We start from the raw sequence: 26,969 nt of genomic DNA on the forward strand, positions 1-26,969 counted from the left end.
AGTGTTCACTGTTCATAAATCACTAACTGAAGACTCTTGATTATAGAAATTTTTGCAAATCACGTCATCAAGCTTATCATATTGTTAAAAATGATTAAAGAAACCACATCTACATAATTTACAGAGTATTACATCTATAAAGCACGAATTAAACACAGCACTAAACAGATTCTTGTGAAAGCCGGAGCACAGTACACAGATTCTTACAAAGGAAAGGCGTGTGAGCACGAACTCTGTCCACATATATTTATGTATATTCCATTGGTGGCGTCATGTCATCCTGGTTTGAGGATCAGACAAATGCTATCTTCTCGTGTCATAGTTGTTGCATTAAACCTTCGGATCAGCTCATGTCTGAAAAAGCTTCGGAACGAGATTCTTCCACCAGGACTGTCTGGCATTTTACAATGGAAGCGCTGGGCGTTGTCGGACAACGTTTAACACGCCCCTTGCAGTTGCCTGCTACCAGGAAAGAGAGACAGTGAGAAGCTCCCATTGAGAAAAACTTAAATCTTCTGATTGAAATCCTTACCTCGTAAAAGGAATTGAAGTTTAGACGTAAAAGAAAACGTCTCAAGAACGGGGCTCGCTGGCTCCCGGCGAGTTTGCTGCTTCTCAGTATGGTGTACAAGGAATTTGACTTCTTGTTGAATTCCTTAAACCGCAAGATAAAAAATTATGAGAGACCATTGTTACCTTTGTATGAGTATTACAGTGAAAAGATAACGCACCTCAGCTATGTTTTCAAGTTCTGAAGTGTTTGGGTTGCTTTCTTGATTCTCAATGTTCCAGCAGAACTGGAGACATAGTTTCATGATGCTATCAAGTATCCTTGAGACGGAACCAATGTCGAGGAAAGATTGAGAGATAAGAGCGGAGAGGTACCTGCATTTGTATAGTACAGTAGGTAAGTAGAGGGAAAAATTACTGAAAAAGATTTAGGTTCAGACTTGCTTCACAAAATAATAAAAAATCGAAACGAGAACCAAACACAGAAGAATAAATGCCAGGCCAAGTAAGTAGCATGAAGACTCTTGAAAGAGAACAACGAGCATTGGATATACTTACTCTTGATGGAAGCCAACGAGTTCAGTGAAATCTTGAGAATCGTGGATGTGAGTTTGCAACACCTTCCATTGAGATTCTATCACGTCAACCTTAAGACAAAGAGAGAATCAAAACATGAGAAGTTTTTTGTTTTACAAACTGGCTTATAACCAACTTTGAAATTCTTAGGAAACGTCGTCTTTACCTGAATGTAAAACTGAAGATTCCTTATCAAAAACGCCATGTGCTCTCTAACACGCCACATGGGTCGTATTCCTTGTCGTCTTTGTTGAGATGTTGATCCGTTTAAACCATCTTTTCGATGTTGAGCAGATTCTATATGATCTTGATGCATTACAGAAGCCCATGATTTCTCCAATTCCATCTGAGTTCTCTTTAGCCGTATCAAATATTGGAACACCTTGAGATACCTAACACAAGTTTATAGCTCTCAGAGAAAGCATCACATATTTCAAGTTCCAGCAGACAGCCGACTAAAAATTTCATAGTATAATCGATGCAAAAACTTTGAAAGTGAGAAAAATTAGAAGAAAAGAAGGATATAAGCAGTGCCTAAGGATTATTACTTAGAAAGCACTTCTTGAGTGAAAAACAGTTGCATGGGCCAATCAACAGAATACTCCAGAGCAATAGCGTCCCAGCCATCCACAGAGGTGTCTGATGTAAGATTTGCCTTCCCGGTGAGAGATACTTTAGATCTCACCATGTCAGCTTGAGAAGATCTGACTGTGACTCCAAATGAAGGCATCCTGGTGAGAATAGCAGTTAAATAGCCAAATTAAGGAACAGTTGGGAGAAATAGTTATTAATATGTGCGTCCCACTTAGCTCAAAGGCTCGACACTAAATCCATTAATACAAAGTCGTTAAGAAGAATTTGATGTGTTACTAACCGTAGGGATACCCTAGAGAAATACTTATCTTCCTCCGCAATGGTTTTTGTTGCAGCCTGTGTGTTCCAAAAGAAAGAACATTACAAAAACAATTTGACCTGAACAGAACTTTTATCATGAAATTGTTTAAGTTGTAACCACATACCAACTGAAACGGTACCATAAGATCAGATTCTCCAGTTGACTGGCGAGGTGGCAAACGCATCAACTGACGACTCTCCTCCAGAAAGCACTGAAATCAGAAAGTCTATGAGATGAGAAATTAAATGTCCACAGGTCTTTAACTGAGGCTAGTGCAAGAAGAGGAGGACATGAACAAGTGGGAGCGACATTAATCACCCTTAATTTTCATTTAAGAGCATCAACAGATAGATTATGTGGTTTACCTGAAAGAAATCTCCTTTTTCTAAGAGGAAATAATCTTTCAGAGCTTTAAGATGACCATTGAGATCAGCACGCACAACGACAAGCTGAAGAAAGGAAGGTAATGTGACCCAAAAAAATAAATCCAGAAGATTGAAGTTTAAAATGTTGTCAAGTGAAAACCTGCCAAAGATGACTGGCTGCTATTGCTCGAACAGAATCAACAGTGCACTCAAATGATCTCTTGTGAAACTCAGATGATTCCTGCACACAAACGTATAAATCTAAGTTTACAATCTGAGCTCTAATGTGATCCTAGGAGAAAGGCATATACTATCTCTACGCATGATCTCTATGCATGAGCAGTAGGATCGCGTGCTGCATAACCGAAAATCAACTCAGTTATTTAGATTGTTATACTTTTTACCAAAGATATACTGTCCAGTGAGAAAGTACCTTTAAATCTTTGAGCATAGCTTCAATCTTATCTGCCTCAGATTGTGGAAGCAACTCTCCCCCTGTAAGATCTGCATCTAACTCAGTTTCTGTTTCAGGGAAATCACTATGCATAAATCCTCGAATTCTCTGGGAGCCACGCATTGTTTGCTGAAAACTCTTGTCCTTCTGGAACTGGAAAGCAGGACTGGGATTTCGCAAAACCCTTATGGCTTTCCCCGCAAAAAGAATTGATTCACCAAGGCGCATAGGAATATAATCAGGTAACATATCCTGCAATATAAGCACAGAAAAATCAATAATATAGTAACAGTACCTAAATCAAAAGTGTAAGTGGCATGGAGAATACCAAAGAAATGTGAAATCCAGAGTGCCAATCAGTTAAAGATGTCTCATGAACTGAGGTACGAGCCAACTTTTCAGATACTTCTTCCTGAGATGAGCGATGATCTAAATCACCATCGTCCTGCCTACAAGCAAACCAGAAATGAGTTGAACATTCTTTGGAGAAGATAAACAGAAATCAAAGTGCATCTGCAGACGACGGCAGGCCATAATGTATCAATGCAAGTATACAGCAGATACCTAAGCAGAATAAATACATAATGAGGACCACTAATGACGACATTAAGAAAAACGAGATGGCACTCAGCAAATATCAAGATAAAATTGACAAAACGATGTAGATTTACAATTTACCTCTTGATGAAAAATTCTCCATGAGGATCCTGAAGAATGCCATAGACCATCCAAGCTGCAAGCTGATTATACATGACCTGATGTCCATTCCAAAGAAGCCTGCACGTGGATAAGGGAACAAGCAGGATACAAAAACTTTGACAAGTGGTGACGCTGGACTAAATGATCTCAGTTTACTGAAAATAAAGCCACTGAGGAACAAAGCTAGTGAATACCTTTGGAGACAAGTCCTCAATTCAGGCACACCACAATGACATCTTTTATTCAATACATTAAGAAGCTGCCCTCCACGAATATCATCACGCTCAATCTCAAGAATTACCTCATACAGGGGCGGGAAAAGAACGAAAAACTAGACAGAAAATGGCATTGGACTATCAATAAACACAAATTCATTTGGCAAATGCTAATCTCAATCATCAAGTGATAAATGTGTTGGTATTGTACTAGAACATGTACCTTATTGAGCCCCTCTGTAACCGTAGCCAGAATAGGCGTAGTCTCCGCCAATAGCTTCTGTTCAATGTGAAGAACCGCAGATCTATAGACCGAAAGAATCTCCCCAATTCCATTAGCAATGGCTCTACGGTACACGCTAGGCTTCTTCTCTCTACTCTGCTTCGACAATTCATCAGCCCGTTCCAACGGATGCACACTGGTCACAGACCTAATCCAGCTCAAATTGCGAGACTTCTTCGCAAACCGGTCGAGTTCTCGATAGTAGAACCCTAACTTGATCAACCTTTCGATCAAGTCCCTGCAAGGAAGCGCATCAGAGTCACTAGAAATCAAAATCAGCGGCCAAATTTACCAGATCAGCGCGAGCAGAGACTAAACCTTTCGCTGGGTTCGATGAAGGAGATGTCAGGAGCGAGTTTGAATGTACATTCATCAGAAAGAGGTGAATCGGAGTTGAAAGCGAGGCCTAGGGTTTTCCGTTGCTCACGCTCGTCGACGATGAGATCGCCGGTGAAGCCTAAGAGAGCTAGAAGAAGCTCGTGCAACATTGGGAAATTCACGAAAGACGAAACTGCTAAATATTTTTTGGGGGAGGGAAATTGAAAATCCAAATGCCGTCACTGTCGCCGGACTTGTTGGTTTACCGGTGTAGTTCAGTGGCAAATGGTGTAATTTCATGAGAAAACAAAGGTGTTTTGCTAATTTAGAGAGTCTCTTTTTCTCTTGTCTCGGGTCCACTCGAAAGACCCTTTATTCGGTTTGGTCTTTCCAATCAACACCAATTCGATATGGTTAACCAAACCAAAACTCTATCTAAAAATCCGATATGAAACCGAATTAGAGAAAAAATAAAATCCGACTATGTTTTAAGAACCGTAGTCGAAACCAAACTTGCTCGTGTAACCACTAACCGGCACCCGGCAAGTGGAGAAAAAAACAATTTACTTGACCAATTGTAGGGAACAAAGGTAGTTAAGCTAAGCTTGATTAAGTCAAAATTCTTTTTTGCTACACTTCTAGTTGAGCCAACAAAAATGATGCTAAATTATATTATTCGAAGAAAAGCCATTATCTCGATTGACCCTTCAAATAATTTGACCGTTCAGAGAAACCATTGAATCTTGATCGTCTCAGACCTTTTCACATAATATGTATAGACCAATTCAAAAATTGTTTTATGTTTAGTTAGTTCACCGTTATTAAATCAATAAATTTGATTTAAAAATTAGCACGTACGCTTAAAACTCTTTAAAAATTGAAGCATGATTAGGTCATTGTCCTGGTTGTATATTTTTCGATGATTTAATCTGACTTCAGGTCGAGCAAGGGACTACTACTTCTCTTTACACTATAATTTTTTTTTTTTTTTTTAACAGAACCTACCAATACTTTAATTTTTTATTTTGTTCCAAAGTCTGATCAACATTACAAAGTCAAAGTATTAGTTTATTCCAACAACAACAAAATTGTTATGATTAACAAATTCCCTATATACCTATATATAAAGCTATATCTTCCAAACGTACATAAACCAACTCGCGCGTTCATAAAATAGTCTATACAAAAATCCTCTTACACTTAATCTTCTTCATAGGAGATTTGAGAGGATTAATGTCTCAATCACTTTTCAATCTCAAAAGTTTATCTCGCTCGATCAACAACACAATCAGAATGTAAGTCTATCCATTTGTATAAACCTTATGGTTTTAGAAAATACTGTATATTGGTTAATTCTTTTGAATATGTTGCGTTGTAAACTAAATGAGAATTCTTTTTTTTTTATAAATATTATTCTAGGAGAAGATACATTGTGATCACAAAAGCCTCTCAAAGGGCATATACAATTGGAAGTAGTCAAGAGAAGCCATCGTGGGCATCAGACCCTGATACCGGATACTTTAGACCCGAGACCGCTGCAAAAGAGTTAGATCCATACATTGCAAAAACCTCTCAAGTTCAAGGTAAAATGATGAGAGGAGAAGAGTTATGGTGGATGCCTGATCCTCAGACCGGATACTATAGACCAGACAATTTTGCCAGAGAGCTTGACGCAGTTGAGCTACGGTCTTTGCACTTCAACAAGAATCAAAAGACGTACGTAGTGAGCTAAATTATCTCTACATGCATGTGTGGTTAAATAAAATAAAAAACTTCTGGTACATTGATTTGAAGTGAGAACTCGTAATAAGGTTTTGGCAAATTATTTGTTTGCCTCATTGCTTCTTAGTTCTTATTTTTCTAACGCGAGACGCATCATTGTTTAGTCATGTTGACTTTATCAAACAACATGATTTGTTCAAGGTTGCTTCCAAATGTTGGGTTTTATCTGGTGAATCTTTTTAAAAACAAGTTGTCACGTATTACTATTAGTTATCTATATAAAAAATTCCATTCCAAATTTCTGTTATATATTTTACCAAATGAAAGATCTCCATGCCAAATTTCCATTTTCAGATTCTAATCAATAAAAATTGTTTGAGAGAGTATTACAAAAAATATATCTACATATTCTTAATTTATTTTTCATTTTACGAGTGGTCTTTCTATAAAAAAACAAACATTACGAATTTACGATGTAAATTGACCTTAGTAACAAATTAAAACGAGAGAGATATCTATTAAGTAATATATTGAAGTTAGAAGAGAACATAAGCATCAAAGCCGTCTTAGCTCAGTGGTAGAGCGCGTGGCTTTTAACCACGTGGCCGTGGGTTCGATCCCCACAGACGGCGATTTATTTTTTATTTTTTTCCTTCTTTAAAAGAAGACAGACACAAACATTGGAGTTGATTGATCTTACAACGAGTTTTTACCACCAAAAGAGCAAAGTTGTATCATGGATTCTCTTCTAAAATTGTAGCAAAGCACCGTTATAGTAATTTAGGAAAACATTGTATTATTTATTGAACAAGGGCCTCTATAAAACATACACATAATAAGCAAGAAAAAAATATGATAGATACAGTGTAGAGTGTGTTTGTGTACATAATAATATTTCTAAAAATCAGTAAATCAACGGCAAAGCTGAACACATAAGCTATTAATCCGTGAATCCGAGGGATTTGCCAAAATGTAAGATGCTGATTTCCCATTCCTCAAACAAGTCATGCTCAATTGGTTACCTAATTGAGTCGTCTGCAGAAAAAACAAGAAGAGATGCTTTGTGATTAGATACAATGGAAGGAGGTTTGATACTAGGCTAGAGAAACCGAGGAACGAAATAAAAGAGCTTAAGGTTTTTACCGTGCAAGAGGCTGGTTCTCGGTTACAGCTCCATTTAGATGTTGGAACACATGAAAGATAATGACACCACGAACAATGTTCGTTTCCATCGACATTGTTGAAGAGAGAGATCAATCCAACAATGAACCTGATAAGGAAAGAAGCTTGGTTTGGTTTTCTCACAAAGTTCATAACTTTTTTAGTGTCAATCAAAGAGACAAGATCATCATTTACACAATCTGCAGGCTTTTATTAGTATAGTTAAAAACAAACAGACTGATTTATTGCTATTGACGTGACAGAGAAATGTAACACTTACCCAGCGACCAAGATGAGAAGAGAGATAGTCCATAATATGCCCTGATATATCTTGAACCTGTGGGGTTTAGCTCCAGGACCGTTTCTTTGGTTGATCCATCCGTAATGGGGACGGATTAAGAGCACAAATCCAAGAAGAAAACCTGTAGCAAACCCTCCGATATGAGCAAAGTTATCTACTCCAGGGAGCACACCGAGCCCCAAGTTCACCGCCACAATCAATACAAGAGTTACAATCGTCACAACCTAGAAAAAGCATTGGCAAAACAACATAAATTCTAAAGTTCAGATCTTTAGATCATAGATAGAAAACAGGTCTTGAAGGTATAGTGAGTTACCTTGTTAGAATAGATTGTCCAGTTGATAAAGATCTCAGAGAGCATTCCTCCAAGTAAACCAAACACGGCACCAGATGCTCCAACAGAGATGTTTGAACGGAGGAAAAGAGCTGACAATATGCTTCCTCCAAACCCTGATATCAAATAAAGCAATCCAATCCGAACTGCAAACAAAAATCAAAACAAAGGTTATATACTTACACACACACTTCACTAAAAAAGGATCTTCACAAGCTAACAAAGTGATCAAGAGAGGCAGAGAGAGTAGTTAACTCACTAAAACCAAATTCACGTTCCATACGTATACCGATGAATAAAAGAGTCAACATGTTCATCAGTAAATGAACAACTCCTCCATGTAACCAATTGCAAGAAAGTAGACGCCATCCTTCATCTCCTTTAACCACTTTTTTAACATCTAATCCACCCATTGTTTGTAACCTGTTGCAAGTAAAATGTAACCAAAATCAATCTCTAAATCTATACATCAAGACAGTTCAAGGAAGTGGAGAAAAACACACACTATCTCTTTACTCTACTCCTTCTACATCGTTAACCATCATTAAACCAATCAGCTACTAAAGAAATTTCAGATTTTTCATTGAAATCCTAACAAAGTTCGGATTTTTCTGCTTCACTTGACTCAGTAAAGATCAGACCTTTATTTGAAACAAAGTAAAACTCTTACTTACGTGAGAGAGGAAGGACCCAGAAGAGGATTTTCTCTGGTGTTCTGAAACGAGAAACGACCCAAGAAATCAGCAAAACAATCTCCAGATTTCTTAGGACAATTGTTGACATACATGGTGATCACGAAGACGGCAACGTTAGCAACAACGAAACAAGGAATGAGCCAAGGAAACCAACTCCGAAACTCTTTAACTCCTCTACCTCGTTCTTCATAAGAACTTCGACTCTGAGTCAACGATCGTTGTTGCCCAGATACAGAAGAGGACGACTCTAAATCCATTGGCTGTATATTGTTGTTGTTGCTCCTCTCTCTCTCTCGAGTTTTCCCCCAAATCGGAGCTGTTTCTGAATCTTTCTCACCCATTGAAGCAATTAAAAATCCGAGCTTTGAACAGAATTCGAGCTTTGAACAAAATTGGAGAGATTTGAGATGTGTGTAGGGAGAAATTAGGTTTCGTGTTTAGCTCTTTATGGGAGTTTTTAATCGGGTGTTGGACTTTGGGAGCTAAGTGCAAAGTTCAATCTATACAACAATAAGCAAATTTTGGTTGGAGTTTTTGAGTCTGAAAACAAGAAAAAAAGGAAAGAGTTAAATAAGTCAATGGTCTTTACCAAATATGCATCACACATGGTTCCTAAAAAACAATCATCAAAACAAAAAAAGGAAAAGTTATGTTATTTCGTGTCTCAAAATTGTTTACAAACTAATTTATAAACAAAAGTTTTAGTAAGAAAAATAAATAAATTTTGTGATCATAAGGATAATAGTTATTTATTACCCTAAATAAAAGTGGCCCTAAAAAGAAAAAAGAGAACCGAGTCTTTTGCTTAATTTGCTTATCATCCGAATTAGGACTGACTTGTTAAGTAGTTCAACCGCTCCGTCGTCCAGGGGTTTCTTTTTATTGTAATTGACTCGTCTACTTGTATCTTTAGTACGTAAGCATCGAGCTTTGACATCGACGCTTTTGGTCGTGCTTTCTATCGGTGACCTACTCTTTCTCTATATTGTTTATGTACCTACATACCATTTGGCATTTGGAATCCGAATTGTCTACTAAAAAATCCAACCTATCATTATCAGTTTGATTTGAAACAGTTAAAACATAAATAGTTAATGAAAGTGACGAAGTTGAAGCTTTCTTAAGAATGATTATTGTTTTATGGTTTTCGCTAGATATGAGAATTAACTACCAATAATATATATAACCTTAGATTGCTTTGGCAACTTTAAATTTGTTGACCATATATTGTCGTTAACTTGGGAGCTACGTTAGCGAAAAAGATTAAATCCAAAGTTTTACTTAAAATTAAGTATCATTCAACATTAATTTTAAACATTATCAATTTAATTTATTGTTCTGCAATCACATTTTCCATTCAAATTCATTTGACTTGATTTCTATTATATATACACCTTATTCAACACGTTTCTTTAACTGATTGCCAGTTACATCCTAAAATGCTTCCGAATGGAACAAAATATGTACTCCATTTTGCCACGTTATTTATCCAAAAAGTACTCGCAAAGAAATTCCTCCACAACAAGAAAATATTAGTGAATGAGAAGAGATTTATCCATGAATAATGTAGAGTCGTCCACGTGTTAAAAGAAGGATCGATGTTGAGAAGTCATGGGAACGAAGAACTGGTCCAAACTGTTCGGAGGAGGGTTTTAGGTCTAAAAGCTAAAAAAAACGTTGGTTAGTTTTAGCCCCCAAAAAAAAACATGTCTTTAGAGAAAAATATAATTCAGAAAACGTTTTAAATTTACTGATAATTTCAGACTACTCAGATGTTGACATGTGTTGTTAAAATTGAGTTCAAATTTTCTTAAAACATTGGAGTTTTTTTGTAAAGAATTTTTGTGGTTTCATGGGGTTTTTGTTCAGACACAAACCCAACTTTAAAGGCGGATGTTTTTATACGGCTCATATCTTTCTATATATTTTACTTCCACACAAACAAATTCCAACATAAATCTCACTTTTCTTTCTCGCACAAAATCAAAATCGTTTCAGATAATCAAAAGGTTTGTGAATTTGTATGAGATTTGTGACGAATGTTTGTTTTTCCAATTATCCTCATCATTTTTGTGTCTCATATATCGGATATATGAATGTTTGATAAACCGAGATTGCGCAGGCTCAGGCTTAACGTAAGCAATTTGCAGTTGTGTGTGTTGCAAGGAACATGGTGGACTGTGGTGTCGATATTTACCAACTTCCTGTTGTTCCTAGGGCATGTAGATCACCCAGAGTACGCATATACATTCGAACATGATTTATTTTGCCATAAGTTACATACATTTTGGCTCACTCGATTGCATCTTTTATTTTTTATCCAGGGACGCAGGCTAAAAATTATGAGAAAACAAAGATCGGAGTTCGAGGTTTTAGCCCAAGTGGCTGGAAGATTCTCAGGTGAGCGTAAAAACCGAATTGTTATCGGCTCGTTGGCTCACGAAACAAAGGAGACGAAGGACGATAATGTCGTCGTCAATAACTTCTTGGAGACAATGGAAGTTGAGGTTAAGCCGCAACCTGGTCTGGAGAACCTTTCTCAGGTGTTATTGTCTAAGGACTGGTTAGCTCTTGGCCCTTCCATGCCTAACTCGCCAATCACACAAGAAGAAAACTTTGATTCACGTTCCAAGATCGGTAAGATCAAGTCATCATATCACTCGCGAACTTTACTTATATATAAGGAAAGCTTTTTTACAGAGAAATGAAGAATATTATTGACCTTCTTTTTTTTTTTTTTTGTATTTCCTTGGATTTATGTAGATAGTAAAAGAAAGGTGAGTCACTTAAAAGAGCGAGGTTCGTGTATTAGCCAAGAATCGCAGAATATGTATCCTTTGAAGAAACGAAAGCTGTTTTACCAAAATCATTCATCTGAATCACATGATACTCCATGTACCGGTATGTATATCTATTTGAGATCAAATCTATATGAAAAATTGTTATTTATATAACATTCTCTTGTTGCATTTTCAGTGAAATTCGGTATTAAGTCGTTGAATATCTCGGAGCTATTGGTAGACGTTCCCGAATCAGCCACGGTTGGCTCACTGAAACTAGCGGTATTGGAGGCGGTAACGCAGATTCTCAAGGGTGGATTAAACATTGGAGTGCTCTTTCAAGGTAAAACCATCGTTGATGACTCCAAAACGCTTCTTCAGATTGGGATCCCATACGATGATGACGATGACGAAAACCTCGGTTCTTTGGGATTCATGCTAGAACCGCAAAAATCAGAAACAACAACAATAACAACGTTAACCACTGTTTCCCCGAGAACACGACTTAGGTACACAATCAAAACCATAAATCCTTATTTTTGTATAAACTCATTTCTAAAAAATTATGTTATTAGTAATTTCGTATTCTTTTTAAACTGCCGGTCATAAATAGACAAAATCAGGTCCTAGGGTCCGTGGATAGCACTGAGGCAGTAGCAGCTAAATCCGTGGTTCCAGTACGTATGAAACCGGCCTGGCAGCCAGAGATGGTTCAACGGAGAATAAGACGGCCATTCACTGTCTCAGAAGTAGAAGCTTTGGTTCAGGCCGTAGAGAGGCTCGGCACCGGAAGGTAATTAATTTTCAAGCTCTTGAGATCTCTCATTTACTTCTTTTTGTAATAATCTGGTTTGTTAAAATACTGAGTTGTGTCTTATATATACATTGTTTCTATTTAGGTGGCGCGACGTGAAGTCTCATGCATTTAACCATGTAAATCATCGTACCTACGTTGACCTCAAGGTACCTTTTAGTAGTAAATGCCATGTATGAAATCAGAATTTTTACTGAGAATAAAAAAATAAAATTATATGTGTATAACCAAAAACAGGATAAATGGAAAACGTTGGTTCACACGGCAAAGATATCAGCAAGGCAAAGGAGAGGCGAACCTGTGCCTCAAGACCTTCTTGATAGGGTTTTAGCTGCTCATGCTTTCTGGTCTGACCGGACCGGATGAAATTTAGATTTCGATTTAGAGTTATTTAAGTTTAGGATTTTGTTTACATAACACATAAGATTGCCCTTTTCAGTACTTAAAGCAGGTAGATAATCTAGGATATATAATTACTCCACCAAAAGTGGTGGGAACATTTTAACCTGTGAAGGTTTAGGTTCTAAGTTACACTAGATGATTAAACGCGTGTAATGATTCAACACTTGATAACATCTATAATCAATGCTTTTGAGTTCTGCGTCTATTGAATTATTTCAAAATTGGGATTCAATTAGCGGGTTTATTACCATTTAAACCAAGATCTATTTTCTTAAAGACTTTGGTTCCCTTGGTACAAAACTGCTGATAAAAAACACCAAAACAATAATTCCTCTGATTAATCTATATTTGGGCCATAGTCTATTCAAATCTGTATTTGGGCCATATCTTATTAAATGGGTTTAGTATATGCCGTCGATTTAATCTAGCGTGGTCCCACACTCGTTCTCCTTAACGGCTTAACCGATAAACTGGCTAGTGCAACTTGGCCACGTGTTTTTTGGTCTATCCATACTTTACGGGGCACACAAAAATATCTCCTCTGTTCCTGTAATAAAAAACAAACTAACATTCTCATTCCTCTCTCGATCTTACTCAATTTTGCGTTTCTGCTTTTCATTTTCTCTCAAGAAGCGTAAATGGCGAACAATGGACCTAACTGGGACGGATTACTCAAATGGAGCCTCTCACATTCCGATGGAGCTTCCTCTTCTAGCCGTATAAGGTCCTTTGATATTTTCTCTGGAATTCAATTGAAATCTCTTTACCCTTTTTCTTTACCGGATGTTACATTATACCCTAGTCATTCTTGTATCAAGCTTGTTGTTATCTTTGACCAACCTATTCGTCTCTTGCTAGTTGCTAATAATAGGTTCTTATTTTATTGGAATATATTCTTAATTCTGAGAGACAATAAACCATTTGGACGATGAATCTTGAAGTTATGATAAAACTGTTTGTTGAGTTATGATATTACTATTCGTCTTTTGAGTTATGATATTACTGTTTGTTGAGTTGTGATTTTGGAGTATTTGATTGTGTTCTGGTTAGTGAGGAAGATCGACAATGGTTTGTGGAAGCTATGCAAGCACATACAATCGATTCAATCTCTCGTATGAAAGTAATATCTCAAATCATGAAGATGCCTGAACAAGTCTTGGAGGCTCAAGGAGTTACACCTGATGATCTTGAAGGTTCTTTACTTCGTTCCAATGGCGATTATTCGGTTATGCAAAAGAACCATACTGATCGATTTCATAAACTTATATCTACTTTTGTTTTGACAGGAATGTTGGCTGAGCTGCAGGAACACGTCGAGTCGATAGATTTGGCCAATGGTTTGATCTTACATAACTAGTCTTTGTTTTTCGAGGTTCTTTTTTTTAATATATTATTTGGATCTTTAAATGTTTTAGATCTTCACTCCATTGGAGGTTTGGTTCCTCTCCTTAGCTATCTCAAGAACTCTAATGCGAAAATTCGAGCAAAGTCTGCCGATGTTTTGACTACGGTTGTCCAAAACAATCCAAGAAGCCAGCAACTTGTTATGGAAGCAAATGGGTTCGAACCATTATTAACTAACTTTATTGCTGATCCTGACATTAGAGTCCGGACCAAGGCACTCGGGGCTATATCTTGTAAGAGTTACTATTTCTAGCAAAGTTTGCTTTGAGAACCCAAAAGTTTGACAGTTTTTTTCTTGCTTTCGACATTGCAGCTCTTATCCGTAACAACCAACCCGGGATTACAGCATTCCGTCTGGCAAATGGTTATGCTGGCCTGCGAGACGCTTTGGTCTCTGATACCGTTAGATTCCAAAGGTAAATAGGGTCTCAAGAATATGTATTAGGTAGATGAATTGATCCGGGTTTTGGTTCTGTTTCGGTTCAGGTTTTCAGTGTAGTAACCAATATACTCTTTCTGTTTCAGAAAAGCGTTGAACTTGCTTCACTATCTTCTCCAAGAAAGCAACTCAGACTGTAAAATCGTTAGAGATCTTGGATTCCCTCGCATAATGATCCACCTAGCATCCAACCAAGATTTTGAAGTTCGGGAATTCGCTCTTCGTGGTCTCCTAGAGCTTGCCCGTGAAGAATCTGTGAGAAACCTTGATAGAGGGGATGTGAATCTAAGACAGCTTCTTGAGGAGAGAACAAGACGAATAATTGTGATGTCGGACGAAGATCTTTGTGCAGCTAGAGAAGAAAGACAGCTAGTGGATAGTCTTTGGACCGTGTGTTATGATGAACCGTCCCTTCTAAGAGAAAGAGGTCTGGTCTACCTCCCTTCTGACGACGAGCTGGCTCCTGATGTGGTTAGGGACCGCTTTGAACCTCCTCTAAGGGCTTGGGCTGCAAGACGACATGATGAAACGAGTGAATCCCCGGTTCCACTTCTTCTTGGTCCTGCACCGTGATCTCGTTCAACCAAATTATTAGATTTTGCAGTTATCAACAAATCAGCTTTGCTTTAGAATTTCTCTAGCTCTTGTTTATGTATATCTGAGCGACAACAAGACGCTATTAAAGAGATTATCTGTGTTCTGTTTCTGTAATACAAATCTACACTCATGGACTTCAAGTTCTACAACTTCTCCGTTCACTTTGCCAATATCATAGTGTACCGTTATTATGTTTAAGTCATGAATAATACTTGCGAGACTGTTCTTGATACTGAATCCACTATCGCAATCATAATCTTCATACTCTATAAATTCTTATAAGATATCACAAAAAACTCAATTATATATTCCATACAAAGGCAAAAATGTATGTACATGATCCGTATTAGTAAACCTTTTTTAAAAAAACTATAAACATAAAACATTGCTAGAGTTGGAACATCAAACATCACCTCCCACCGGAGAGTAGAGAGTCAGCAATGGAAGATCCGCCGGTAAACCCTTTAAACACAGTGGAAAAATCAGTCATTGCAATACCGCTAAAACCGTCCCGGCCTCCCAGATTCATCACGCTCCCCGCCGACAAATCCAAGGGCGTTAATTCAGGCAGTGCCATGTCTCCTCTTAGATATTGTAAGACCTGCCTCATACTTGGTCTAGCCCGAGGGTCTGAATGCGAACACAACAGACCGAGTTTCAATACCATTTCAACCTCTTCAAGATCATAACCTGAAGAACCGAGCTTCGGATCTTTCGCTTCCATTATGTTACCTCTGAGCCACAAACTGAAAACCCATTCCACAAGCAAGAACGTATCATCGCTTGCACTATGGAACTCGATGGGTCGTCTACCGGAAACAACTTCTAAAAGAAACGCACCAAACGCATAGACATCAGTCGTGGTAGTGGCACGTCCAGTCCGGGAATGTTCAGGTGCTAAGTAACCCAATGTTCCAACAACGTGAGTGGTCTGAGGATCCGAGCCGTGATCATACAACCGAGCCAACCCAAAATCACCGAGTCTACCATTGAAATCAGCATCTAACAGAACATTGCTAGCTTTCACGTCACGGTGAATCACAACTTGTTCCCATTCCTCATGAAGATAGAACAATCCTGAAGCAACTCCTTTGATAATCGTAGATCTTTGTTTCCAATCTAAGGTAGTCTCCGGATTGTTGTAAAGATACTTATCTAAGCTCCCATTAGGCATGTAATCGTAAACCAAAAGAAGCTCTCCTCTCCGGCGACAGTAACCCAAGAGAGGAACTAAATTCCGGTGACTCATCCTACCAATACTCACAATCTCCGCCACAAACTCTTTCATACCTTGTTTTGAATCATGTGAGACTCTCTTCACAGCGACTTCAAGCTTCGTCGTTGGTAAAATGCCTCTGTAAACTCTCCCAAATCCACCGGAGCCGAGAAGATCCTTCTCCTTAAAACCTTTGGTCGCGTGATAGAGCTCCTTGAATCTGAATCGATTCTTCCCAAACTCTGTTTCCCAATCATCAAGCTCTTCCTCGTACTTCTTCTTCCTCCTCACGATGTAGAAAGCGAGGAAGATGATAGAGAAGATCAGAGATAGTGAAATCAAAGGCATACCGATTTTGTAGAATTCAGAGATTCTTCTAGGCTCAAATCGAGGAAGCTTCGGGAGTTTCGATAACGAGAGCATCGGAGCTTCTCCGTTTAACCGGAAACTCCATCCGACTAAGAAATGCTCCGAGAGAACTGAACCAGTCGCAGATGAGAAACCTACATACATATCTTCTAGAAGAATCGAAGAAAGATCTCTCACATACGAAACTAGAGGTTTTCTAGGTTTATCAGAATCAAACGGAGCCACGGTGACATCAATTCGATGACTACGATTATCGTAATCGATCCAAACTTGGATCCGTTTGCGACTAATCAAACTCAGATTCTGAAACTTATCGTGATCATCCCTATATCCCGCCGTCGAGTAATTCGCCGATCGTAAACCGTTGAGATCGATTCCGACGTGATTATCGTTTGGATCTCCAAACTCGCTACTCTGGATTGTATCGAATTCGACGGCAAAGATGTGATTCGTGTCGTTACCATTGTTAGAGATGTTGAAGAGACCGATGTATTGACTAGGAAGTGCAAAAGGAAGACCTAGCGTTGGAGCTACAACGAAGGCGATTCCATGGCCGCTTAGTGTTGGGATCTGAGAATGTATCGCGAAGACGAAGGTTGTGGAGAAGGATGATACGTTGCCGTTTTGGGAATCTTTGAACCGGATTCGTTCAGTACAGAAGGCGTGACCGGTTTTTTGTACCGATGTGTTGGTAAGCTTCAAGAGACCATTGGGTGTTACTGTTGCGAGACCTTGGAGTGAGATATCTGTTAATGGAGGATGGAAACCATTGTAGGTGAAGTTGAGATTTTGAGAGGAAGAAATCATAATTTGACAGAGTAGGAAGAAGAAGAAGATGAGCTTGAGCTTGACGAACATGGCTGCTTCCGGTTTAATCCGGTTTAGTTTTACTCTGTTTTGTTAAACGAAAGAGGAAAAGATTGAAGATAGAAATTGAAGTTATTAAAAGAGGTGAAGAGAAGGATAAGAAAAAAAAGTCGTGGTAGTGTTTCTTTGAGGCCACGCTTTGTGAGATTTGAATAATATGTCAGTGGTTGGTGAAGTATTAATCAAGATTATATAAGCTTGAATTAAATAGAAGTTAATTTCATTCTATGATTAATTGGTTTTATAAGGAGGAAGTGTATATACAAAAAAAAACCACACTTTGATTTTGACTGATGCATTAATCCAGTTTGTCTGCATGTGACTTCTAGTGGTCAATGGTCAATGAGTGAGATGTTGTTGATCATTTTTGTTTAGTTAAATTAAATGAAGTAAATTCAATCTTATGAGTCATATGGTTAAGACACACAAATTCAAGTTTGTGATTCTGAGACTGGAGTTCTAGAAACGTGTTTCTCTTCGGCTTTGTTTGGTTTTATTTCCAGAACTTTTGAACCATGGTAAAGCTTTCTTTTTTGGTCAACAAAACTTTTTTGGTTAAACTTCATATAACTAAATTTAACTTGTAAGAGAACTATCATTTCTCTAATTGACTAAAACGTTCTGGATGGTGACAGAAGTATTATTCTTGCAACATTTCCAAAACTTAATATTGTGTGAACACTAAAAAGATATCAGAATAGATGTGTACTTATCCAAACGTTTCACAGGAAGTACAAAAGCAAAAATCATTTTAGATAGTGTGGCTTGAAAGGCTGAGATTGACGACAACAAACAAATGAGAGGCTAAGATTTACTATGTGTTATATTAGTGGTTATGTAACTAATATTGTTCCTTCATCAGAAAGTATTCAGTGGTCGACATATAAAATATTCCTCTGCATATGAATTTTTATAAATTTTGTGATGCAATAAACGGAAGATTCTTTTGACATTTTCTCCTTTGGCGTGATGCAGAAACAAACTAAATGCTGAGATAAATAATAGGATTTCATGTCACAGTACTTATGAATAAGTGGACTTATCCAAAAATTGTTAGATTTTTTCTCTTTTGATAATAGATTGTATCATTTTTAGGAAATGAAATGTTCCATAAATACACTATAGTCTATAGTGACGTTGAAAACTTGTTTGAGGTGTAGGAAAACGTGAATGAATGAATCCTGGATTTGTGAGAAAGAAAGGTAGTGATAAGAGGGAGAGAGCAACGACTTTAAGGAGTGATATGATAGTGATGGGTCCTCATGTGTCAAATGGACAACTGGTCAAAACTTGTCCACTTGTCTCTTTAGGAAGCTTCTCAATTTTTGACCTTTGATTTTTCGTCTCAGTCAGCTTCATGATCGATCTTCTTTGAATTTTCTTGCACTTCAATTTTATTCTATCCCGACACTCTAACATTTAGGAGGACTGGTTATAGTTGGATTCGGATGTGTTAAATTGATATGATAGGGTTTAGAAACATAAAAGAACGCCATATAACTTCTTTTTGGTATTAGATTCTCAGAATAAAATGACAAGATCATATTCTTATATAGATATTGAAGTTGGCTAAGTTAATAAAATACAAGTACTGTAAAAGTAATATCTTTGGTAACGATCTTGATCGGTCAATTTTTAGTTCAAAATCTCGACATATTTTCCAATAAGAAGTATTATAGACTAATACTATGAACAATTCGGAAAGCATACAGAAAAGAAAAGCCTATAGTATGGCAACTGGTCAAAATCCATATTTTGTTGATTCAAAACTTCTCAAGGTTTAAATTTCAGTAAAAAGAAACCAATTTTTTTTCTGGACCACAAGAAAACTAGCTTAAGAGATTTTGAAAGAAATTTCTGAATGTTTTTCTTTTGGTTGATGGATATATCATTGATTTCAGAAAAAAAAAAAAAAAGGAAAATAATCCAGTTATGGCTAAGCCCAGAATCAGGCCCAGGCCCAGATGCATTTAGTTAGTAATGTATAAGATAAGCCCCATATATATGTTTTTTTTATATCTAAAAGTTACAAAAAAAGTTCAGAGTATAATAAAAACTTCTAACAATTATAATCGAAACTTTTTCTTTGAGGTTGCAGATAAAGACATCCATGTGAAACGCCGACACTGAAAAGTCACTCAAAGAAATGTTCAAATTAGAGTTGTTCTTAGAAGCCAACCGTAGGGTTAAAATAAGCTAATGGAGATTATAATGTTAATTTGTCAATATCAATTATTTGTTGGATAAGTCCAAAAGACTAATGCGGAATTGTTCTAAATAGTTTTCCCTAAGCAACGATTATAATACTTTTCCCTCGTTAACCATTTCACAAGTTAACTAAGCGAGTGCCGTCAACATTTATATACATTACAAACTGACCAGTTATGTAAGTTGCTTCCCGCCATTATTAGATGTTGGCATGTTGCTATCGTGAAAAGTCTTTTTAATTTCATTTTTGTTGTTGTTCGGATATTTATATTGTGAACATACATTATAAACTGAGATTGCAGGTTAATTAGTTAGAAAACATGGTAAATTCAATGTAATTGCGACACGTTAACATTTATATATCAATTTATGTCAACATTAGTACAAATCAAGAACTATATGTTTTGATATCTAACATATGTAATTTTATTATGAAATTTTATATCATTGACCCCGCCCTAAAGATTGATATATTATCTAAAATGGTTTTAAGTCTTCATATCTATATTTAATATAGAAACCTAAACTCATAAAGAAAGAATTCTGAACTACATTCGTAGTTGAAATTCATACACTATAAATTAAGAATGAGCTTAATCTAAGATTCTTATTGTAAACAATTGGTTAACATTTGACATTAGTAAGTACAATTAAATATAGCGTATACGAGATCTATGATACCGACTTATAGGTACATATCTCTAACTTGATGAAAATCTATGAAGGAAGCTAAGCTAAGTCAATAAACATGTATTTGTGTAAGTATTTTCTAATGACATTGATTAAAGAAAACTAGATAACATATATATGTCCTCCACCGTTTGCTGATAATACGTGTAAAAGATGTGTTTAATTTCCCAAATACATTGTTATTTTTTTTACGTCAATTTGCATACATTGTTTATTTAGACATCGCACATTTGTATTTTCATGAATTATAGTTTCTAACATTTTTTGATACATTCATAAACTTTGTGTGTGTTTATAAGAAACATTTATCTACATTGTCGGCTATATTAAAAGTTAAAAATGTAAACGCCCAAACCAATTAAAAACAAAATACACACCATTACACAATCGCAAGACAATAAGCACATAACTTATCTATATACTTTTGTCGGCTAGAAAAAGTCGACTTTGACTTTAATTTTTAAAATGACCAATTATCACGTTCTTTATCAGTATATTAAAATTTTTTCTCATGAAATATAACCATCACCTTGTTATTTATCAATTTTACATCTCTTCTCAAATCAAAACGCTCCCTTGTTTATATTCTCCCTCGCGCGATATCATATACAAATGAATAGAAAATACTTGGATCGTCGATCATATTCATGGTCCGGATCACAAGCAAGACCATACATATGCGAATTTTGCGAGAGAGGTTTTTCCAACGCACAAGCTTTAGGAGGGCACATGAACATCCACAGAAAAGACAGGGCAAAACTTCGACAAGCGAACCTAAAAGAAGAAGACAGTGAAGATGCCATTTGCACCACTTCGAGAAATCGGTTTGGGCAAGAGCTTATTGAGTTACCTTTCTTCGTTGATACGGTCGGTCCAAGAAGAAAAGGAGAAGATGATAAAAGCGAAAAAGGTTTAGGAGATGAAGAAAAGAAAAATATGAGGATACTTCAAAAGGCTTTATCTCAAAGTGCAGACGTGATAGATCTTGAGCTCCGTCTAGGATTAGATCCTTATAAAAAAACAACAAGTACAAGTACGTAACTAATAACTATATATGTGAATACTTTAATCCCCAAGTTTGTAATTATGTGAATAATTTCGTTTGATTAGATATTGATTTGTTAATATTACACAAAAATTAGAATATACTGTATGTACATAATGGTTACTGATTGTGATGAGTTTTTAATCATTAAATTTGTGACCAAAATTTGTGTAAATGGTATTTAGGGTTTCATCATATATTTTAATTGTGAATCTTATGAAACATGAATACAACGTACTAATTAGCATATTTGAAACAAAAGTGCAACTTTTATAGACTTGAAGTGATTACAGAATAAATCAGAAAGTTTCGAAAAATGAAAAAAATGAAGATATTAAGCAGGACATGTTGTCAATGAAAAACGAAGGAAATATAACACTTTTTTTTTGTTTTCCTCCGAAGGAAATAGATAACAATTATAGTTGCAGAATAGGTAAGAAATTATTGCTTATTGATTAGTTAGTAGTTACCATAATAAATGACAAACTACATACCAAAAAAAAAAATTCGAGCCTTCTACTAATTAAAAACCCTAGTCTGTTCTAGTTTCCACCCATGCACGGCCTATTCTTCTCTTCCTTTTGATCACTCTATCTCTCCAAGTCTCCAACCTCATTCCACCTACACAATGATTTGAACAAAGAGACATGAGTTTTATACTATATGAGAAGACAAATACATACATTGATGCAGAGAATAGGGAGAGCATAAGCAGGCATATATATGATGAGATCTTTATGTGATGAATTAATGGATTAATTAGCTGTCTCAGTGAAACTTCTTGTGAATCAATAGATAAGCTAACAACAAAAATTACTACTGATTAAAAACTATAGTCGATTTCAAAATACAAGAAAAAGTCCTTCACGAGAAAACATTTTTTTTTTGTTTGAATTGTGATATGCATGGACATGGTCTTGGGCTCTTGGCAATTGAAGAAACACCTGCCTAGGGTGTTATTTGATCACCATTAATTATTACACCACCTTATAAAAAAAAAGTAGCTCAAAATACCAAAAAAAAACTTTGTTCTCCAAAAACCACACACTTCACATTAAGAAAGCTTTCAAAGATTGCTCAATTATATGTCTTCAAATTTCTTATGCAAACTTGGTTTATATTGATGCAAAAGCCTAATTATTGACTAACCGACAAATAATAATCCGGTTTGATATGCGTTTTAGAACAAAAAGAAAACATACATGCGTACAAACCAATGTGTCGTAGTCAATTCAATTATATATTGAACCAATAAATAAAAAACTAATTGTTCTTAAAAAACATTACTAATTAAATTAGTCTATAACTGGAAATAAACTAATTTTTGGAATCACGCGTCAATCAGTGGAGAAAAGTGAGCTTTAAATATTTGAGGATAGTCTTTTGCTTCCAGAAAGTTCTCCACATTTTTATTTTTAAAAAACAAAAAACAAATCGCGGTCTAGATCACGCCACGTGTTACTAAGATGACGTGGTATCCGAGGTGGCACAACGTAAATCCCCGTAATTGATTCTCTCTCTCTGAGTCAACTCGTTCTCTCTTGTTTCTCTCCGTTTCGAGACTCATCTGAAAAACACGAATTTGCAGTGAGAGGTGAAACGCAGATCACTATATTGTTTTGGGTTTTGTGTGTGAGTGGTTTATGGTGATTTTGGATTTGGAAGAATCGTTGCCATGAATGGGAATATTGTAGGAAAGGTTCCGATTGGGGAATGTAAAGCGACTGTAGTTTACATGTCCGGTTACTTACCAGGAGCTGCGTCGGAGAAATCCCCGATTCTCTCCCCTGTTCCCGTGCGTTTATCGGCGGCTGTTCACGGTGGAGATTCGTGGAAAGATGTATGTGGTGGTGGTTGTGGATTCGCTATGGCTATTTCAGGTTGGATTTATTGAAAAGATCATAACTTTGGGATTCTTGGATTTACAAAAGATGTGTTTTTTTTGGGGATTTACTAATTTTGTTTGTTGATGGGTTTTAGAGAAAGGAAAGCTTATAACTTGGGGTTCTACTGATGATGAAGGACAGAGCTATGTGGCTTCTGGGAAGCATGGGGTATATTTCTTTAAGATGATTGAATTTTGTCTCTTCTTATTACCTTTTTTTTTTTTTTTACGAAATTGATTCGATTGTTGTCTTGTATTGAATACGATTGGTTAAGGAAACTCCAGAGCCGTTTCCTCTTCCTACGGAGGCTCCAGTCGTTCAGGCTTCTTCAGGATGGGCACATTGTGCGGTTGTAACAGGTAAGTTTAACTTCTCTACTTTGGCTTCTATTACATTACACTGGTCTATGACTTGAAACATGAAATGGAGTAATGATACTTGTAACTGTCATTTTTTGTCCATGACCTGTGTGTTGCTGTGTAACAGAGACTGGTGAAGCATTTACTTGGGGTTGGAAGGAGTGCATTCCATCAAAGGATCCTGTTGGAAAGCAGCAGAGTGGCTCAAGTGAGCAAGGTGATATCGGTTGGGATATCTTTGGTTGTAGTGTTGTTATTTTTTTATTGTTGATGGATATGGTAACGTTTTCAATTGTGATAGTGAGTCCAGCATCACAAGGTTCAAATGCGGCTAGTGGTACGACACTACAGAATGAGAACCAAAAGGTAGGGGAGGAATCAGTGAAGCGGAGACGGGTTTCAACTGCCAAAGATGAAACTGAAGGCCATACATCTGGAGGCGACTTCTTTGCTACAACACCTTCACTTGTGAGTGTTGGCCTTGGAGTGAGGATCACCAGTGTTGCTACTGGTGGTCGGCATACGCTGGCATTGTCAGGTGAAGTTGAATAAACGACTTTTTACAAATCCGAGATGAAGCTGCTACCTTGTAGTTGAAGATTCATTTGAGGATGATCATGTTTTTACGGAAGTTTCAGATTTAGGACAGATTTGGGGTTGGGGATATGGAGGCGAAGGTCAACTAGGATTGGGTTCCCGGATTAAAATGGTGTCATCTCCTCATCTAATACCTTGCCTTGAATCAATTGGATCTGGAAAAGAAAGATCTTTCATATTACATCAAGGAGGAACAACAACCACGTCTGCTCAAGCTTCTAGAGAACCTGGTCAGTACATCAAGGCCATTTCATGTGGAGGTCGTCATAGCGCAGCAATTACAGGTCTATCTTCTCTTCTGAGTTATTCCTCTGTACACTGATCAAACTGGCTTGCTATGAAATAAATAAAAAGGTTGCGTTGCAGTATATGTTTTGTAAAATTTAGAAAACTTTGTAATGGTTTGATCTTGATTGCACGTCCTTTCTAATTACAGATGCTGGCGGGTTAATAACTTTTGGCTGGGGACTCTATGGACAGGTGAATATTTTACAACTTAGCAATCTTTGACTGGTTATCCAACTGACTTAAGTGCATTCTGTTTAGCCTCTCTATGTGCTCATGCTAACTCGACAATTTACTTGGCATTCAGTGTGGCCACGGAAACACAAATGACCAGTTAAGGCCCATGGCTGTGTCAGAAGTGAAGAGTGTTCGGATGGAAAGCGTAGCAGCTGGATTGTGGCACACTATTTGCATCTCTAGTGATGGTAAAGTGTATGCCTTCGGTGGAAACCAATTTGGGCAACTGGGAACTGGTACTGATCATGCTGAGGTATCTCTCATAATCAAGATTTCCAGAAATTTTGTGCCATTCATGACCTGAAAGATCTGGTATTCTCAAATATTTTATCTCCTCTCTTCTGATTTAGATATTACCGAGGTTGCTGGATGGCCAGAATTTGGAGGGCAAACATGCAAAAGCAGTTAGTTGCGGCGCGCGACATAGTGCGGTTTTGGCAGGTATGTTATTTCAAATGTTGATGGCCGAAAGGGACCTCCCCAAGTCGAACTGAGCCCTAGCATTTGTTTTCAGTTGTTTTAACGAGAAGAAACTAAAGAGCCCTAGCTTGTGAGATGCTGCAACTTGTCTTCAGGTCTCCTTTTGCATTGTTTTCAGTTTTAATCTGTGGTCTCTCTTTCAGGGGAGATAAAGCTAGCTCTTTCCTTCTTAGAACATGTGACATGTTCGTGAAACACTTTGCGTTCTATGATATGTGCCTGATGTTGATACACCTTTTAAGTTTGGTTCATTGTAATCAGTGAAGGTGTGGTACTGAATGTATTATCTGTTTTTTCTGATTAACACTGCAATTTTTGTTTCTGCAGAAGATGGTCAGTTGCTATGCTGGGGATGGAACAAATATGGACAGGTACGATGTTGTTCCTGATTTGGTTTGCTAAGAAGTTATGTGAGTATGTCTCATGATCACTGCATTTGTACAAATAGCATCTCATTTTTGCAATCTCTCCTGTTGTTAATCAACAGCTGGGTCTAGGGGACACGAATGACCGGAACATTCCTACACAAGTCCAGCTGGATGGCTGCAGACTGAGAAAAGTGGCGTGTGGATGGTGGCATACATTGCTACTAGGAGATTCACCCACTTGAGTTTTCCCAACCAATCACCAAATCCTCAGATACACATTTCCGGGTTTTGTCTGTAGGTTTGACGATGTACATACAGACAGGCTTTTTGCTGTGTATGTATTTCCTTCTTTAACATTAATCCGTCTTCATGTTTTTTACTTAGGGGGAGAGCTTTGACTTTGTATTGTGTAGCAAATTGCGGAACAAAGAATAAAACTGTTTGGTATGAAAAAAAAAACTTTAGATTGGTAATAGTTGCGAATATAAAATTTTCAAGAGTTGTGAGGATAACTCATCTACTAGGCTTCTAGTTACATAACCACATACAGTAATCGAATAAGAGTTTTAATTAAATTTCAAATTACAAAGGAGATGAATGCAAAATCTTTAGTATATTCCATAACGAAGCGTTAAATACATGTATATGTTAAATCACAGATAAGTCATGACTAAAATTTTAAATCACTGTACCTCCATTGAGTATTTTAATTCTATGTTAGTTAAAAACAACTAGAAAAAAGTGTCACTAAGAGTGCAATAATAAATGTGTTAACTAAAATATGCTGGAAGGCACAAAGGACTGAACATGGGTGCAGAAGCGAAAGTCAGTAAAGATGCTATTTTTTGGCGATTTAAGGATCTATGATTCTATTGCTTTAATTAAAAGAATCTTAGAGATCTATGGTTTTGCTACCTCATTCAGAACGATTTAAGGATTCCTAAATACAAATACTTTTACGAGATTTGATCACCATTATTTATACACAAATGTTTTATAAATACACAAATGATCACCATTACTAAAACACAAACAACTCAAGTATATGCAGTTCTTCAGAGCAAAAAATCTATTTAAAATGGATTGACGTAGAGTGGACAAGGATTTTTTAAAGATCTTTCGTACATTTAGTGTGTTCCAAGGTCTTAAATATCATTCTATATGTACAAACAAACTTAATTTGATCACTCATATTATGAATTACAGTCGAGTGTCTTCTTAAATATCTGAGGATTGGTTTGTGAAAACCTCCTTACCAAAAACATTTGTAAACCTAAGATCAGTCCGAAGTTTCGGGAAACGATACGTGTACTGCTTTTTTTTTTTTTTTTGTTAAGAACGAGACGTGTAGTGCTAATTAATTATTTCAATATCTTGTGTAGAATGTTATTATATGGT

At 36.8% G+C, this 26,969-nt stretch overlaps 8 protein-coding genes and 1 non-coding gene across 18 annotated transcripts; 6 read left to right on the forward strand and 3 right to left on the reverse strand.

Annotated features, from left to right (window-relative positions):
- Window positions 1-8: 8 nt before the first annotated feature.
- Window positions 9-4,733, reverse strand: GCP4 (GAMMA-TUBULIN COMPLEX PROTEIN 4). Of its 3 annotated transcripts, NM_115236.4 has the most exons (16): window positions 4,316-4,733; window positions 3,938-4,235; window positions 3,694-3,830; window positions 3,479-3,577; window positions 3,129-3,249; window positions 2,780-3,052; window positions 2,507-2,587; window positions 2,347-2,430; window positions 2,106-2,192; window positions 1,961-2,016; window positions 1,635-1,817; window positions 1,253-1,478; window positions 1,069-1,157; window positions 732-885; window positions 533-655; window positions 41-459 (listed from the first exon to the last, which is right to left on the reverse strand). In NM_115236.4, exons 1-16 carry the CDS (start codon window positions 4,483-4,485, stop codon window positions 403-405), a joined length of 2,238 nt encoding a protein of 745 aa, NP_190944.2. In that variant the 5' UTR covers window positions 4,486-4,733; the 3' UTR covers window positions 41-402. The 3 variants fall into 3 exon arrangements, with proteins under 3 accessions (NP_001325627.1, NP_001325626.1, NP_190944.2); NM_001339630.1 differs by having other exon boundaries at window positions 9-459; window positions 533-885; window positions 4,316-4,644; NM_001339631.1 differs by lacking the exon at window positions 2,347-2,430 and having other exon boundaries at window positions 17-459; window positions 4,316-4,642.
- Window positions 4,734-5,524: 791 nt separating this feature from the next.
- Window positions 5,525-6,334, forward strand: AT3G53770 (late embryogenesis abundant 3 (LEA3) family protein; the record flags this gene model as incomplete). Of its 2 annotated transcripts, NM_001203153.1 has the most annotated exons (3): window positions 5,525-5,610; window positions 5,735-6,031; window positions 6,110-6,334. In NM_001203153.1, the coding sequence occupies 3 exons, from the start codon at window positions 5,549-5,551 to the stop codon at window positions 6,120-6,122; spliced, it is 372 nt and encodes a 123-aa protein (NP_001190082.1). The 2 variants fall into 2 exon arrangements, with proteins under 2 accessions (NP_001190082.1, NP_190945.1); NM_115237.1 differs by lacking the exon at window positions 6,110-6,334 and having other exon boundaries at window positions 5,549-5,610; window positions 5,735-6,047.
- Window positions 6,335-6,597: 263 nt separating this feature from the next.
- Window positions 6,598-6,669, forward strand: AT3G53775. The gene has a single exon. It is a non-coding gene; the product is annotated as a tRNA-Lys (tRNA).
- An 89-nt stretch (window positions 6,670-6,758) lies between these two features.
- RBL4 (RHOMBOID-like protein 4) lies at window positions 6,759-9,247 on the reverse strand. 3 transcript variants are annotated; one of them, NM_115238.2, is made up of 7 exons: window positions 8,619-9,247; window positions 8,508-8,548; window positions 8,093-8,256; window positions 7,816-7,979; window positions 7,479-7,723; window positions 7,181-7,307; window positions 6,789-7,072 (listed from the first exon to the last, which is right to left on the reverse strand). In NM_115238.2, the coding sequence occupies exons 3-7, from the start codon at window positions 8,244-8,246 to the stop codon at window positions 6,950-6,952; spliced, it is 813 nt and encodes a 270-aa protein (NP_566989.1). In that variant the 5' UTR covers window positions 8,247-8,256; window positions 8,508-8,548; window positions 8,619-9,247; the 3' UTR covers window positions 6,789-6,949. The 3 variants fall into 3 exon arrangements, with proteins under 3 accessions (NP_850698.1, NP_001325690.1, NP_566989.1); NM_180367.2 differs by having other exon boundaries at window positions 6,759-7,072; window positions 8,508-9,247; NM_001339632.1 differs by having other exon boundaries at window positions 6,762-7,072; window positions 7,181-7,723; window positions 8,508-9,247.
- A 1,451-nt stretch (window positions 9,248-10,698) lies between these two features.
- Window positions 10,699-12,488, forward strand: TRFL4 (TRF-like 4; the record flags this gene model as incomplete). Its single annotated transcript, NM_001339633.1, has 7 exons — window positions 10,699-10,764; window positions 10,853-11,165; window positions 11,292-11,429; window positions 11,505-11,817; window positions 11,922-12,101; window positions 12,208-12,271; window positions 12,360-12,488. 7 exons carry the CDS (start codon window positions 10,699-10,701, stop codon window positions 12,486-12,488), a joined length of 1,203 nt encoding a protein of 400 aa, NP_001319741.1.
- A 530-nt stretch (window positions 12,489-13,018) lies between these two features.
- On the forward strand, window positions 13,019-15,182 carry Fes1B. Of its 2 annotated transcripts, NM_115240.5 has the most exons (6): window positions 13,019-13,248; window positions 13,575-13,717; window positions 13,811-13,861; window positions 13,940-14,161; window positions 14,242-14,344; window positions 14,454-15,113. In NM_115240.5, the coding sequence occupies exons 1-6, from the start codon at window positions 13,163-13,165 to the stop codon at window positions 14,938-14,940; spliced, it is 1,092 nt and encodes a 363-aa protein (NP_190948.1). In that variant the 5' UTR covers window positions 13,019-13,162; the 3' UTR covers window positions 14,941-15,113. The 2 variants fall into 2 exon arrangements, with proteins under 2 accessions (NP_190948.1, NP_001326231.1); NM_001339634.1 differs by having other exon boundaries at window positions 13,019-13,717; window positions 14,454-15,182.
- An 8-nt stretch (window positions 15,183-15,190) lies between these two features.
- AT3G53810 (Concanavalin A-like lectin protein kinase family protein) lies at window positions 15,191-17,613 on the reverse strand. Its single transcript, NM_115241.3, has one exon. The coding sequence runs from the start codon at window positions 17,405-17,407 to the stop codon at window positions 15,374-15,376; it is 2,034 nt and encodes a 677-aa protein (NP_190949.1). The 5' UTR covers window positions 17,408-17,613; the 3' UTR covers window positions 15,191-15,373.
- A 3,171-nt stretch (window positions 17,614-20,784) lies between these two features.
- AT3G53820 (C2H2 and C2HC zinc fingers superfamily protein) lies at window positions 20,785-21,452 on the forward strand. The gene has a single exon (NM_115242.2). The coding sequence runs from the start codon at window positions 20,927-20,929 to the stop codon at window positions 21,353-21,355; it is 429 nt and encodes a 142-aa protein (NP_190950.1). The 5' UTR covers window positions 20,785-20,926; the 3' UTR covers window positions 21,356-21,452.
- Window positions 21,453-22,719: 1,267 nt separating this feature from the next.
- AT3G53830 (Regulator of chromosome condensation (RCC1) family protein) lies at window positions 22,720-26,106 on the forward strand. Of its 4 annotated transcripts, NM_001339635.1 has the most exons (12): window positions 22,720-23,239; window positions 23,340-23,413; window positions 23,520-23,604; window positions 23,732-23,821; window positions 23,906-24,142; window positions 24,243-24,485; window positions 24,638-24,681; window positions 24,794-24,976; window positions 25,074-25,164; window positions 25,238-25,298; window positions 25,531-25,574; window positions 25,691-26,106. In NM_001339635.1, the coding sequence occupies exons 1-10, from the start codon at window positions 23,035-23,037 to the stop codon at window positions 25,258-25,260; spliced, it is 1,275 nt and encodes a 424-aa protein (NP_001319742.1). In that variant the 5' UTR covers window positions 22,720-23,034; the 3' UTR covers window positions 25,261-25,298; window positions 25,531-25,574; window positions 25,691-26,106. The 4 variants fall into 4 exon arrangements, with proteins under 4 accessions (NP_001319742.1, NP_001327552.1, NP_001327551.1 ...); NM_001339636.1 differs by having other exon boundaries at window positions 23,732-24,142; NM_001339637.1 differs by lacking the exon at window positions 25,238-25,298.
- The last annotated feature ends 863 nt before the right edge of the window (window positions 26,107-26,969 follow it).

The sequence above is a fragment of the Arabidopsis thaliana genome, chromosome 3 (genome assembly GCF_000001735.4).
Source record: "Arabidopsis thaliana chromosome 3, partial sequence".
In the NCBI taxonomy this organism is placed as follows: Eukaryota; Viridiplantae; Streptophyta; class Magnoliopsida; order Brassicales; family Brassicaceae; genus Arabidopsis; species Arabidopsis thaliana.